Source organism: Medicago sativa, chromosome 1 (assembly GCF_051527215.1).
Source record: "Medicago sativa cultivar Bolivia chromosome 1, Bolivia_mono, whole genome shotgun sequence".
Taxonomy (NCBI): Eukaryota; Viridiplantae; Streptophyta; class Magnoliopsida; order Fabales; family Fabaceae; genus Medicago; species Medicago sativa.
The window spans coordinates 14,521,325-14,536,379 of record NC_140749.1 but is presented as its reverse complement, the minus strand read 5'-3'; the positions used below and the strand labels follow the sequence as shown (position 1 = coordinate 14,536,379).

Sequence of the window (15,055 nt, the reverse complement as noted above, 5' to 3'; positions counted from 1 at the left end):
AAAAAGGGGGAGATTGTTGGGACAAAATGTGTTTAACAATGAACCTTAAAGAGTTTTGATGATAACAAGGTATTAAAAATTGTAAATTGGACTAGCTAATATTTGTTCAAGTGTACAGGACCACAGTTAAAAAGTTACATCATTATTTGGTTCTGAATGAGCAAATAAAGAGCAAAAGAAAATGAAGCTTAGACGCTTCTGAAGGCAATACGCTCCTGAAGACGAAAAAGCGCTCCTGAAGTCAAACTGCTCCTTAAGAGAGTAAAGCGCTCCTGAAGAAATGGTGCTCCTGAAGATTACTGCTTCTGAAGACAAGAGGTCCAGAAGTTACATCATCAGAAGCCGCCTCATCAGAAGTCATTTCACCAAAAGCTGAAGTTCAACTGGATTTGCAAAGATTCAAAGATTGAAGAATCAACACTGCAAAAGTTGTCTATTGGATTCGAAAACATAGCAGAAAATTAGTGGAACATTGCAACGGTCATTTCAAAGGTGTTTGAAGGCATGTGCTTGCAATTTGGACGAAAGCGTTGACATTGTACTATTGTACGAACTGTTCAACCACCTTCTCCACTACTATGTTTTGTGTCCACACTACAAGACAAGAAAACAGCTCCAGAATACGGCTTCGCCTGCATAGATGTTCCTTTGGATAAGGAATGGATTTCAAATTGGTTCTTCATAGGACAACAACCAAATCAGGCAAAAGATTATTGGTGAAAGATCAAGCTTCAACAACGACTCTTTGATGTGCTGACAATTTCACAACGTCTCTTTCACACCTCTATATAAAGGAGTGAAGACTTAGAGAATTGGCAATGCAAGAACGTTAATGCTAGAACGCTGAACCAAAGACTCACAACATTTTTACAAGTGCCAAACCTCTGCTGAAATTGTTCTACATTCACTTAGAATTTCTGTGTCTCAAAGTCATATCTTAGAAATTCTTAAGTCATTGAGTTTGTATCTGATTTGTATTGTGAGCACCTCTGATTGTATATCAAGTGTTCAACCTCAAACAATTTTCTGTGTAATTTTGTTTAGTTAGAAGTCTCTTGCAGTTGTGCTTGAGCAGGGAAGTCTCTTGATTGTGTTCTTGAGCAAAGGAAGTCTCTTGCTTGTGTGCTTGAGCAAAGGAAGTCTCTTGCTTGTGTGCTTGAGCAATTGTAATCAGATATTACTCTTAGTGAAATCTCCTTGGAAGTGCAAGGGGGACTGGACTACTTCCGGATTGTGGAAGGAACCAGTATAATTGCTTTGTGTCGTTCTTCTTCTCTCTCTCTGTTTTATTCCGCTGCATTTAGATTCTGATTACCACTTCAGAAGCTGTCTCACTTAGCTTCTGAACTTGTGTGTTCAGTTTTAGGAGAAACGAAGAATTTTTCAAAACACAATTCAACCCCCCCCCCCCCCCCCCCTCTTCTTGTGTTTTTTCTCACCTTCACATTGCTATGCCTAACATGACACTATATTGTTGACATTAAATTTATAGTCTAGGCTTGTCCAGCCAGGTAATAATTGATTTCATTTTTTTGATTTTTTAAAAACGACTTGATCTCATATGGTTAATTTCATGCATTTTATTTTCAAACTGGTCACAATCAATTTTTTCTAGATTACTCTCTCTTGTTTAGGGGGTATTTACCATTTCATGATATCAACCAATCAAAATGTAATATATATTGGCAACATTAAATTTCAAATAAATGAGTAAATTTTTTCTAAAAAAAAAAATCAATTTTAGGTAACTTTTAATTTTTATTTAATTATAGACAAGATTACATTAGAGGCTCTTTATCTTATTTATTTGTAACACTCTGGTCCTTTATCTTTATTTTTTTCCAGTTTAGGTCCTTTAACTCTCTTAAAAGCACATATACATCTTTTTTCTCATTTTTTTATTAAAAAATACATAATTTTATTTTTAAAAATATATTTTTATTAAAAATGAAAAATATCCAGAAATATGATGAAGATGTTCATCATCTTCATCTTCTTCCTTTGAATCTTCATCATCTTCTTTAAATCAAAAAAAATTCTACTACAACATATCTCCAAATAGGGATGGGAATAGGCCAGGCAAGCCTACAGGGGCCTATGGCCTAGCCTACGACAGGTCAGGCCAGGCCAGACTTTTTTCTTAAATAGAGAAGGCCTAGGCTTTTTTTTAAGCCTATTTAGCTTAAAAGGTCAGGCCACAAGCCTCTTAAAAAGCCTCTTAAGCCTATTAGGCCGGCCTATTTAAGTAATATGAATAATGTTATTTATTATTACATTATATTTTGCACTTTGAATTAAAATATAAATTTGTAAACTTTTTCAATAATTTAAGCTTTATTAGTATACATTAATTTTTTGCATATATAAATGTATTACTATAAACTATAATACAAATATGATACAATATATAGTTGAATTCCCTAAAACCTCAAGTTGATTATCAAAAGAGAGTTTAATATAATTGAACTATTAGTTCGCTAGTCCATTTAAACTTAGATCTCATTGTTTATTTAGATGTTCATAAGATATAGGCTTTTAAACAGGCTAGTAGGTCGTATCAGGCTTTCAGAAGGCCAGGCTCAGGCCTAAAAAGTAGGCCTATGACAGGCCGCAGGCCAGGCTTAGGCTTTAAAAAAATATGGCAGGCCAGGCTTAGGCCTTGCAAAGCCTAGCTCGGTCTAGCCTATTCCCATCCCTATCTCCAAATATCGTGTGAATTAATGTTATATTCACCTCAAAAAAATTCTACTACAATATATCTCCAAATATCGTGAAAAAGTGTGTCAAAAAACAAAGTTTGGCTTCTTATGACATTCTTTTGGGCTGAAAAAAGAAAACCCTGTAATATTTGGATGGCAGGAGCACATAGTTTGATCATGCTGCTGCTTCTACTACAGCTTATCCATAAAAGCAGCAGTATTGACGAGTGCAGAGAATCATCTTGTGGACCTTACCACGAACCGCGAAATATTCGGTTTCCCTTCCAACTAATTAAGGAATCATCACAAGATCAATGTATTCATCCTGAGTTTTGCCTATATTGTACTGAAAACAAGAAAACCATGATGGTGCTCTCTACCACTTCAGGTCCAATCAAATTCCTTGTAGATTACATAGACTACGAATCAAACAATATTTTAGTGATGGACCCGGACAATTGCATTCCTAAAAAGTTTCTGAAACTTAACAACTCATCATTTCTACCTTACCGTTTTGATTCACAACCAGGAACTACTACAAAATATTCTTTCTTTAATTGCTCTTCAGTTAGGAAACCGCACCTGAGGAACCACGATCAGATATCTCAAGAGTCACAAGATATGATCACTTGTCCAATTTATATTTCTTATTCCGACGCCAGTGTCCTCACATTGGACCTTGTATCATGTGTCAAGATGTTCGACATGGCAACCATCGTACAAGACCTAACATATAATTTGCTCTCTTTAAGTTGGCCGAAACCTAATTGTACAAAGTGCGAAGCAAATGGCATGAAATGCAAATGGAAGAACAACGGCACCAAAGGCGAAACTGAGTGTTTTAATTGCAACAACAAACGGAAAATAATTCAAATTCCAAAATCTCTGATATATGCCGCTACAGGTTAGACTTGTTTTATGTTTTTCTTTGTTGATTTATGCTGGAAGACAATTTTATTTGACGGTTAATGTTTTGTTCTAGGTTCAATTCTTTTGGGGCTAGTTCTCATCGCTTTATTTAAGATACATCTCTATTTTAGAAAGAAAGAAGAGGATCAAATTAGAGTTGATAAGTTTTTAGAGGATTATCGAGCACAAAAACCTACTAGATTTTCTTATGCTGATATAAAAAGAATTACAAACGGGTTTAAGGAAAAGCTAGGAGAAGGAGCTCACGGAACTGTGTTTAAAGGAAAGCTCTCGAGTGAGATTCTTGTGGCGGTGAAAATGCTCAATGGTACAGAGGGAGAAGGAAAAGAGTTCATCAATGAAGTGGGAATTATGGGCAAAATCCACCACATCAACGTGGTTCGTTTGCTTGGCTTTTGCGCAGATGGAATTCACCGTGCTCTTGTCTACAATTTGTTTCCAAATGGTTCGCTACAAAGCTTCATATTTCCACCGGATAACAAGGACCATTTCATGGGGTGGGAGAAGCTACAACAAATTGGTATTGGTATAGCCAAAGGAATTGAGTATCTTCATCTCGGTTGTAACCATCCAATCATTCACTTTGACATCAACCCCCATAATGTTTTGCTAGATGAATCCTTTACTCCAAAAATTTCGGATTTTGGTCTCGCCAAATTGTGTTCCAAGAATATTAGTGTTGTGTCCATGACAGCTGCTAAGGGTACCTTGGGATACATGGCGCCTGAAGTTCTATCAAGAAATTTTGGGAATGTTTCTCTTAAGTCTGATATTTACAGTTACGGAATGTTATTGCTAGAAATGGTTGGAGGGAGAAAAAACGTAGACATGTCATCTTCGGAAACTTTTGATGTGCTATATCCTGAATGGATCCATAACTTATTGGAAGGAGATGTACGTATCCATATCGAGGATGAAGGCGATCTTAAAATTGCAAAGAAACTTGCAATTGTTGGACTTTGGTGCATTCAATGGCAGCCAATAAATCGTCCATCAATAAAAAATGTTGTGCAAATGTTGGAAACCGGAGAGGATATCGAGTTAACTGTGCCTCCTAATCCTTTTCACTCGATGACTTCCATAACCACTAACGATCAACGCACTTTGGCAAGAAGAACTTTTCAAATGGAAGTGATTCAGGAATAAAAGAAGATACTTATTTATTGAATCCCTCGTCATAGGAAAGAATTGAGTATCTTAATAATTTGTAAAAATGTAGAAGTTGTATCATGTATGTATGCGAGTAGTATGCTTAAACATTGTTCTATAAAAAATAATCTCTAAATTATAAAATAATAAAATTACTTTTATTTCGATCTAAATTGTTTCATTTTTTTTCCTCGACACTCAACATCGTATTTTTGAACTGAAGCACCCAACTTCTAGAGTTTTACTATCCCTCATCCCATTGCTCAAAGTGGAGTTTGGAGCAGTCTTGAGCCTTTGGTTCAGCAATATCAAAGTGCGGACGATGTAATCTTTGCAATGTTGCAATATGGCAACCGCAGCCAAGTTGAGAATTTCGCTACTATTCTTTCGAGCATGAGGAAGAGTAGAAATCTCAGAATTTGGCAGCAAACTACAAAAATGAACAGCAGCGTTCTGGAGCGCGAAAAGCACTTATTAGAGGATTGGCGTGATGCGAACAGACCTCAAAATGCAAGAGCTGCTGGTACAAGGCATAACAGTAGCAGCAGTAGCGCGACAGCAGACCTGCCGAATAACAGAACAGCAGAGCAAAGATGGAGAAACCAGCAATGGGGAAGCTTAAATGTAATGTTGATGCGTCATTCTCAACATCCCTCAATAGAGTAGGGATAAGTATGTGTATTTGAGATGAGGAAGTATGTCTAAAACTCTATGGCATACACTTTTATGCTCCGCGGAAGTTGGCGAAGCTTTGGGGTTATATCAGGCTATGAAGTGGATTAAATGAGTTACAATTAGCGAATGTTGATTTTGAACTGGACTAGAAGAAAGTCGCTGATATTATGCAAGGAATAGTCGCTGATATTATGCAAGGAATAGAGGTGATATTACCGAATTTAGTATCATTATGGATGATTGTATCCATTTGTGTCAAAATTCTTTAACAAACTCTAGCGTCGAGTTTATTAAGAGGCAAACGAATGAAGTCGGTCATACTTTAGCGCGGGTAGCCATATCTCGAGTTAGCTCCCAAAGTTATATTGAGATTCCAACACATTAAGGTTTGCATAGTGGTTGGCTTGCAAACACTGAATATGAAATTGTTGACTATATCAGTCACCAACTCTTTTAGCGACCAACGCATTAAGGTTTGCATAGTGGTTGGCTTGCAACCTTCGAATGTACTCCTGTCAAAGTCTCAGGTTCGTTTCTCCAATGTAAATTTCGATGAGCTAAATCCATAAAATGAGACCCTGCAAATGGACGGTGAGACCTTAGATTAAATACCGATTAAAAAAAAAAACCTCTTTTAGCGACCGACTGAAATAATTTGGTCACTAAACAAGAATTTTTAATAGTGGATTGCTTTCTCCATGTCTTTATATTTTAAAATTGTGTATACTTTTTAATCAAACAAATTTAATAATTCATCTTTTTATGACTACACATTCAATTCTTTACAAATAAAATTATTTAATTTTTTTTATGGGGACAAACACTTTGCAATGAGTAGACTAAAAATAAAATAATTCAATATATGTGCATCCGTCCCTGGTTCCAACCTGAACCCTCGTCAAATCGATCATCACTCACTACTTTTGCACTCTTAGTAATTTCACCTTATTTTAAAAGAAAAATGTTAACAAATGCTTTTGAACATTATTAAAGAAATAAATATAATAAAAATATCTTAGAATATGTGTGTTCAAATTTTGAAAATGTAAAAAATATTTTTTAAATGTAAAATTTATTTTTTGTGTTTTGTTAATTAGTACCTAGAGATTGTTGTGGCTAAAAATTCTTAGTCAACTTCTACAAATGTTGCACATGCCGTCCCTACCACCAAACATTTTTGTTCAGTCATAATCATAGTTCATTTAAGCTGATTGGAAATATATCTTCATAAGGACTATTCTGAAAAACTTTTGGTATCCTAAGTCATCGTTGTTGTCAGTCAAAAGTACATTGTGTGGTTTATAATTACACGGCAAGCTTTTGAATTTTCTACTTGTGAGTGAGACAATGGAAATTGCTACGTAAATAAACTCCAAATCAACCAACCAAGTCAATCTTCTACAAGACCAGGGGCGGATCCGCTTAGGAGATATGTGGAGCTATAGCTCCACATGTTTTTTTCCTCTTTTTTTGGTTTGTTATAATTGATAAAACATAAAAGAAGTGACTTGGTAAATAACTCTCTCTTTTCTCCTTCCCCTTTAGTCCCGCAAAGTCATTTGCAACTTTTGATGTGAAAGAATTATTGAGGATTACTGAGTTTTATCCAAATGATTTTATAGATGTGTCGGAAGTGGCGTTACACACTCAACTTAAGAATTATGTTACAAATGTTCTATCTGACCCAAAATTTGCTAAGCTGAAAGGGCTTTCAGATATTTGTGCAAAACTTGTGGAAACAAATAAGTGCAAACAATGAGGTATGTTAGACTATTTGATCTGCGAGTTTTTGTGTTTCTTACACAATCTCGACGTGAATAATATTTGTCGATTAAAAAAAATTCATTTAGTTTGCATTATTATTTATTTGAAATTTTAGCTCCACATATACCTAAAGTCTGGATCCGCCCCTGTACAAGACTAGTACAAAATAACGTGGTTCACGTAACAAAGAAAGTAGCGGAACCAACACAAATTCTACAAAAGGGCTAAATATAAAAGAAGAAAAAAATGCTTATGATCATATTTAGCTTTAAAGTTTTACGATTGTACGATTTTGATCCGCCGATTTTCACAATTAATCTATTTTGGCCTCCCAAGTTTCAATTGTTTGATGTTAGTCCTCATTGATGTTTTGATTGAAAAATGTTAACGTTGAATTTCATTTTCAAGTGTTTGATTCTAATTGGTCAAGTTCCAGAAATTGATTTAAAAAAAAAATATATCATTAAATAGGGAAGCCTGTGTCACAAGACTTATATTTTATAAAAATTAATATTTTTTTGTTAATATGAAATTTGTGCAACGAATTGGGGGTTATGAATCACAAAAATCATATGACAGAAAGAAGGTTACGAGAAGAAGGAAAAAGTCGATGCAGAACAACCGTCGTTCAACGATGGTTGTTCAACAACGATTTCTTTCAAAATGTTACCTCTTCATTTTTCTATCACATGATATATTAGAAACACCAAATGAGCTTGCATAGTTTTTGTCATTTTTGGTGCTTCAAAAGCCTGAAACAATAACAAAAAGAAAAATGAACAATAAAGAGAGAGAAATTAGGGAATTAGGGTTATGTGCTAACAACTAGTCCCTCCGTTCCTGTATGTAAGTCCCCTTTGCATTTTTCACATTTCTTAAAAAAGTTGTCAGTGTAATTAATGTGTCTGTTTTATGTTAATATTACCAAATTGTCCTTTGTTTGTAATTTGACTTTTCATATTTATCAAATGCATATAGTAATTTGAAAAGAGGTTTACATAAAGTCAAATGGATACTTAAATATAGGGACGGAGAGAGTAATTAACGGAGCTTAACAAAATTAGATTGAGTGAATGATGAATTTAGTGCAAAAACATGTTTCAACTTTAGTTATATCACAAATACTAATATACCCCCACAAGAGAGAGTAGCATTACAAGACTTCCTTTCCCAATGGGTATCTAATGATGGCTTTGAAAACTACCATTGTGATGCTCTTAAAATGTTCTCTACTTATAAATGTTGAACTTACTTACAAGAGCCATATCAGATTCAGTGTTTGGGAAGGAAAAAAAAGGGAGCAAATACCAAAGGACTCCAAATATACTAAATTTATAAATTTCTTAAAAAAAACAACATTTAAAAAATAAAAAAAATCTTTGTATCCTTTACAACAACTGTGTAAACAAAATTTCAATCCATTATCGTTTTTAAGTGAATGAAAAGAATGGGTGCATGGAAGATGAATTACAAATAAAGACCAACAAGAAGCTTCATGGGCACACAAAAAAGCTAATATCTGAACTTCATAATCAATATCAGCAATACCAACTTCACCACGAATTAGTCCACAAAAACCAAATGCCGAGGAACCATGTCTACTATAGACCACATAAGGCATCCTAGGTTTTTCTCTTGGTTTAGAGCTCTGTATCACATAATCTAATCATTAACTCGGAAACCATTCTCCGAGCAAAAGGGATATAACTCAGGCTGTACCTGTAACAACTTGGAACTATTAGTGATCCACATATAAGTACAAGCATAACACATACATGCTATGAAAAGAATTCCTTTAGAAGTGTTCTTCATTTGTAGAAATGATTAATTGATTATCACATCACATGTCACAAATTTATGTCAGGAAACAAGATTGTTGAAGGAAAAATTACCAAATAAGGGCACAGATCTCAATTATGATTGCAAGTAACGTCAACACCTTGCTATGGATCTACAAAACTTGAAAATTAGTGTTTGACTCCTCCAAAAGTCATTAGAGTGTAAAACAAATAAGAAAATCAAGAGTTAATTTGCTCATGATTTTGTATGCATATTTATCTAATATGAACCAACGATTTATCCATCAAAAGTTGATATTACTTATTTTACACTCGAAAGTGAGTTGCTCACTTAAGAAAAGACAAATCCAATTATCAGATGGGGAAAGTAGACAAAAGCTGAAAACTTTTCGAATTTCCATACTATTCTCTAGAGAATATTAAAGAAAGCAGTTTATGAGTATACCAGAGAAATAGAAACTTAATATAATATGTTTTTGGAGATAACAGGAGTAGGGTTTACCAAGAGAGCACAAATAAGTGCAATAACTACACATCCAAGGTAGATGGCTGTTGCAAAAACACGAACAGGGTCAAACATCATTTCCATTTGTTGTGCTGGTCCAAGAAGAAAGGCTGTACTGCCAGACATACAAACCAAAGTTGGATGGTCTATTAATTAATTGAACTAAATGCAGGAATTTAGAAATATAAAAATGACTGGATCTGCTGTAATACCATATTCACTCAACGATAAACTGAAGTACATCTTTACATATATTAGAAGAAAACTAGGTGAATCAAAAAACACATCATGCCTAGATATCAGAAGATAAGGCAAATGAAAACAACATCCAGTCTTGTCGATAAAGACAAAAAAAAAAAAAAGGGGGAAAAAACTCCAATATTGAAATGGACAAAGGAGTCGAAAAACCTTTGCAGGGCTTCACTTCGTTTATTTTGTCAGGGTGTGGAGGATGGTTATATGCATGAAAAGAATTAGTATCTGAATTTGTGAATAGCATGAATAACTATCAATCAATCAAATGTTGTCAATCACAGATCGCGTGAAATAGCGGTTTGTTCAAATTCCACTACAAGCCGCTATAGCTTCTATTTGACAACACTCTACTAAATAGCGTATCCCAAAACTAAAATGTTATCTTGTCTTTGTTTATCGCTAGGAAAAAGTTATATCTAAAACTATAATGGATCTATAGGGGACAAACTATTCTACCTTCCAACTGCTGACAGGTTGCCAAAGGTGAACAATACTGCAAATTTGATGGGTTTGGCAAAAACAATCATAGACTGCAAAATAAAAAGAAAACAGTTAAAGAAAATATTTGCGAGCTATCAACTCAATTTGGTTGAGGTTGCTAAAATTTTAAATTAAAAGAGGGCAAAATATAATATCTTTCGCATCAAGTACCATAAGTTACACAAGGTAAAACATTCAACATCTTTTCTGATCACTATTGCATTTATGAGTCAAGTTATCATGGTTTCCGGGGAAAAAAGATGGAAAAGCTTCAAAGAAAAGGTAGATTACTTGAAAAGAGTGAAAGTACTTCTTGATAGCATTAGACAAGGACTAATTTTAACAATCTTGCTTAGAAGCAGTTTCCAAAATCACATGAGTTTTTATGGATAATGGATATACAAGTAGACTTCAAAGTTTTATGGCTTTTTAACCAAAATCAGACTAGTAAGTCAAATCTGTATATCCCAACAATCACATACTTTCAAAATTGATCTGAAAGAAGCTTTCCAAAACTCATTGTGAGCACGATTTTGCGTTACCGACCCTAAATTCAGGAGAAATACAAGCTTGTAATAACTGCTGACATGGTAAAAAACAATTTTTCAGCAGAAAGTAACCAAAGGAAATTTTAGCCAACTACTTCGGCAGTAAAGTACCAACAAGAGCATAAGCTAAGTGATGAATGCATGTACTAGAGCAAAGAAATCAGTGGAGCATATGGAAGTAAATATGATTGATGGAATTGAGTATAAAATGGATTGGACATTTGCAGGGAAGGCCAATAGAGGACCTAGTAAGTAGAGTTAATCACATGGAGGATAACCCTATAACTGTCGAAAGAGAAAGACCAAGAAGAATCCTAATATAACCATTAAAATGGACCAAGATATAAATTGCAATTTTGAAAACTAGTTTTCAATGAAACAAAATAATATCATTTGGTCCATATAAACAATCCCAAGGAGCATAAGGGGGGTTTTGTTGAACTAAATTCCTTTCTTTCAATGAAGATCTGTCAAGATTTAGGAAATATGAAGATCTTTGGAGATGCATCTGTCCTGGTCTAAGCAAAGAAAGAAAACAAATAACGATAATGCTTCATGAAAAGTGTAAAACCTACATCAAATGAATATGGGGAAAACATGATGAAAGTCATGCACGGTTCACACACAGAAGCACATAAAACAACTTGAGAAAAGAAAACAAGATAAAGGACTACATTGCACGTATATTGGTGAATTACTGGTATTTAGCATAGATACAAGTAATAAGGTGACGATTCTTTAAATGTAAGGTACATATACATCACTGAATTAATATTATTTAAAAAAAAAACAGAATTTACAAGAAATTAGAATGCCGTATAATAAAAAATGACAAATTACAAAAAGTATAGAACGACGTAAGTTTCAGAGCTTAATATAAAACATAAATGAGTTAAATTTTTGTAGAGAGTATATTGTTGTGAAAACATGAAGTAAAAGAAACTAATAAACAAACATGTGTGCTAACATTTCAATGCACACTGTAGTCCATATTCAAGCTGCCCTCCCAACACACTGTCGTTATTGCATGCCACTGGAAGCACTTGGTATTTTTGTTCATAAATCATAACTGGCACGCTAGGGACACAATGGAAAACAGATGCAAAGAGGGGGGGAAAAACCTTGTAGCCTTGACTAGAAAACAGGGTCATTTGGGGGAATAAATGGCCGAGTAGGTCTTAAGCTGTATTGATTGAAGCCATACCTGAATAACATACCCAGTGATAGAATGAAATGTTCAGTTCTCTTGTCTTTTGCTTTGCCATTGCTAATCTTTTGTTATGGTAGGGGTTTTTTGATAAGGTGCTACATGCATTCAGGTTATTTCACTTATTTCATGTAAGAAAGTTTTCCTCTAGTATTTTATCCACCAAAAGTCTTTAGGTAAAGGTACTTGTTAAGGATTTAAAAAGGGAAAGGAAAGTACAAAAGAAAAATCAAACTTGTTTAAATTCCCAGTACATTGAATGTTGTATTTTTCATTAAATACATTCCACTTTCTCATTTTTATTAGACGTGTTCTTCGGCACTTGTTAGACGGTTCCATTATGATTTTCTAAAAAAGTAGGTCCTTGAGAGATTTATAAGGTTAAGGTCCAAACCCTACAAACATTCTTGCAAGATGTAGCGTCTAACGAAGCTTAGAAAGTGACTGTCAAGATATGCAGATAGGAAAATGAATCTATTGCTATACTTTCCAGGTATAGTGGAACAATTTCTTTTTGAAGATGAACAACAACAACAACCAAGCCTTATCCCACTAAGTGGGGTAACGGGTTTTTGAAGATGAAATGTCAGAAAAAATGTAATTGTAGGTATTCACTCTCTAGGTGAAGTACAGTATGAAGAGTATTAAAATTTGGGTTTAGTCTAATTCAATCCTACAAAACCTGCTTGTAAGGTGTGGGATGTATCCTACTTATAAACACATTTTCAGGTCATATCTCATCCAATGTGGGGACTCACAACATAGAGAAACACCATTCATTCCTCACATCACCAGAGAAAATATAATATCGATGACTACAGTATAGAAAAGTAATTTATATTCCATTCAACTAAATCTATGTGCCTAACATAACCATTTGATTACTTAATACAATGAATTGGTTATATAAGAAGGCAAACAAATTGCATAAATAATATCAAATAGACATAAAATGAGGGCACAAATTTTTCTCACCAGTAACATGAGAGCCAGACCAGCAATCAAACAAGCAGCAAATCCATACATTCTCTGTTTAATCAACAGGAAAAAGCGGCATAACTTAGAACTGAATAGGCTATAGTAAAATCCCAAACGGCTACATCAGGTGGGAAAAGTTTTGACAGCACCTGTGTTGTAGTGAGGGAAGAGAGTCCACCTGACCCCTCACCCAACAAGCTCTCCTCTTGCTCTTCATTATCCCCGGATAAAGACTCGCCGAGTTTTTTCCACATTATATGTGAGAAGAGTTTATCTGACTATCTCTCACTAGTGCCACTACATGATTCGAAGAAAGAATAAAATCATCAACATCTATAGTAGTGTGGAAAAGAAAGAGATTTAATGATTAAATTATACAAAATAAATAAATCCAAACTGTTATAGTACATTTTCAAAAATATCCCAGAAGGCAATTCTAAATCATAATACCATGATAGGCATGTTGATTGTCCTTCCTTTGTCTCGAGTAAAGTAATCTCTTGATAATTTTTCTTGACCCCTGTTTTGACGATTATTTTCAAGTGCATTAATTATTTCTTTGCCAAAATTCTACTAGTTATTGCACACATCTTTTTCGGTAACAAGCAACAAATATCATGGTGAAAAGACAAATTATTTCCATCTCCTAAAAAAAAAAATTAACAAATTTAATACTATTATCAACTTTATGAATTCTTGTGATTTAGTCAACATGGTCCTAAATTTAGTAGCAGCATATAAGGCTCAGGGTCGGTTTGATTTGCCTTATTTGAGCTTATCTATTGACATAATCACTTGTGAGACTGTTTGGGAGAACTTATGAAAATGATAAGTTTCATAAGCTATTTTCAGCTTCTTTTCATTAGCTCTCCAAAATAGCTCATACTAAAAAAAATTAACTTTATTTTATCTTCTATTATAGAAATAGCTTAAATATAACTGTTTATCATCATAAGCTCTTACGCTGTAAGCTGTCTAACGAAACAGGGCCTTAGAATAAACACAAGTCCTCAATTCAACTAAAATGCCACTATAATTTTCCTCTAAAATTTCAATAATCCAACAACTAATTGAGATGCAATTCAAGAAACTCAATAATGTTTCCATAAAGATCAACATTTCCAGATTCGAAAATGAATAACTCTAATCACAGATGAATATAACAATGATTCAATATCAATTAGCATTTTCAACTAGTAATGCAAATAGGAACAAGTAATAAATAGGTAAAGAGAAGATTTTCGATTAATCAGATGAAGAACAAATTGGAGAAAATCTTACAGAGAATGAGAGAATGACCTTGAGAAGTTTGTATTGATATTGTGAAATTCAATTCAACGGAATGATGATCGTAGAAATGAAGAATGAAAATTTAGCGCGTTTTTTTTCTTCAGAGAAGTATCGCAGCTGAATCAGTTGAGAAGTTGCAAGAAAAGCATGTAAAAAAGTTTGGAGGTGTTGATGGAGATTGGAGAGGTGTGAATAGTGGTTGGTTAGTCTAAGCGATCCGGTCGAAAGTTGATGTGTGCATGTTATATGCTTATGACACGGTTATATTCCTTAAAAAAAAAAAAATATATGACACGTTATATGTTGGGTAAGAGTTCTAATTTCTAAGCATCACTTTTATGAAGACTTTCAATTTAGAGAGTCGATTGAATTCTCCCTTGAACCAACGACTCTAATATTATTGTTGGGTCATGTGAAAAAAATGAAAAACAACTGTACAAGTGAGTTGGACGGAATAATTTCATAAATTTGCTACTGTGGAATTATTTCTATGTTTTGTTAATTTGCAAAATTCATAAGGACTATTTTGATCGAGTGATCCTTTTTAATTTTACAGATTGCATCTTTATTTCATAGAATAATAATTTATGATTTAAATAGGTTTTTCGTCCTTGCAAATATAGGACATTTGAATTTTCGTCCCTGAAGTTACTAATCCTTCCATTTTGCCATTGCAAATATTAATCATTTGAAAAATGGTCCTAATTACATCTGATTAGTAACTTCAGGGACGAAAATTCAAATGACATATATTTGCAGGGACGAAAGACCTATTT

The 15,055-nt window shown here is 34.0% G+C and overlaps 2 protein-coding genes across 5 annotated transcripts; one reads left to right on the top strand and one right to left on the bottom strand.

Annotated features, from left to right (window-relative positions):
• Positions 1-2,794: 2,794 nt before the first annotated feature.
• On the top strand, positions 2,795-4,943 carry LOC146952950 (rust resistance kinase Lr10-like). The gene is made up of 2 exons (XM_085707192.1): positions 2,795-3,603; positions 3,682-4,943. The coding sequence occupies exons 1-2, from the start codon at positions 2,808-2,810 to the stop codon at positions 4,773-4,775; spliced, it is 1,890 nt and encodes a 629-aa protein (XP_085563318.1). The 5' UTR covers positions 2,795-2,807; the 3' UTR covers positions 4,776-4,943.
• Positions 4,944-8,530: 3,587 nt separating this feature from the next.
• LOC146952949 (Got1/Sft2-like vescicle transport protein family) lies at positions 8,531-14,527 on the bottom strand. Of its 4 annotated transcripts, none has more exons than XM_085707182.1 (8): positions 14,271-14,503; positions 13,440-13,509; positions 13,139-13,286; positions 12,987-13,040; positions 10,233-10,306; positions 9,519-9,636; positions 9,110-9,168; positions 8,531-8,936 (listed from the first exon to the last, which is right to left on the bottom strand). In XM_085707182.1, exons 3-8 carry the CDS (start codon positions 13,241-13,243, stop codon positions 8,858-8,860), a joined length of 489 nt encoding a protein of 162 aa, XP_085563308.1. In that variant the 5' UTR covers positions 13,244-13,286; positions 13,440-13,509; positions 14,271-14,503; the 3' UTR covers positions 8,531-8,857. The 4 variants fall into 4 exon arrangements, with proteins under 4 accessions (XP_085563308.1, XP_085563311.1, XP_085563305.1 ...); XM_085707185.1 differs by having other exon boundaries at positions 14,289-14,503; XM_085707179.1 differs by lacking the exon at positions 13,440-13,509 and having other exon boundaries at positions 14,271-14,527.
• Between the last annotated feature and the right edge of the window lie 528 nt (positions 14,528-15,055).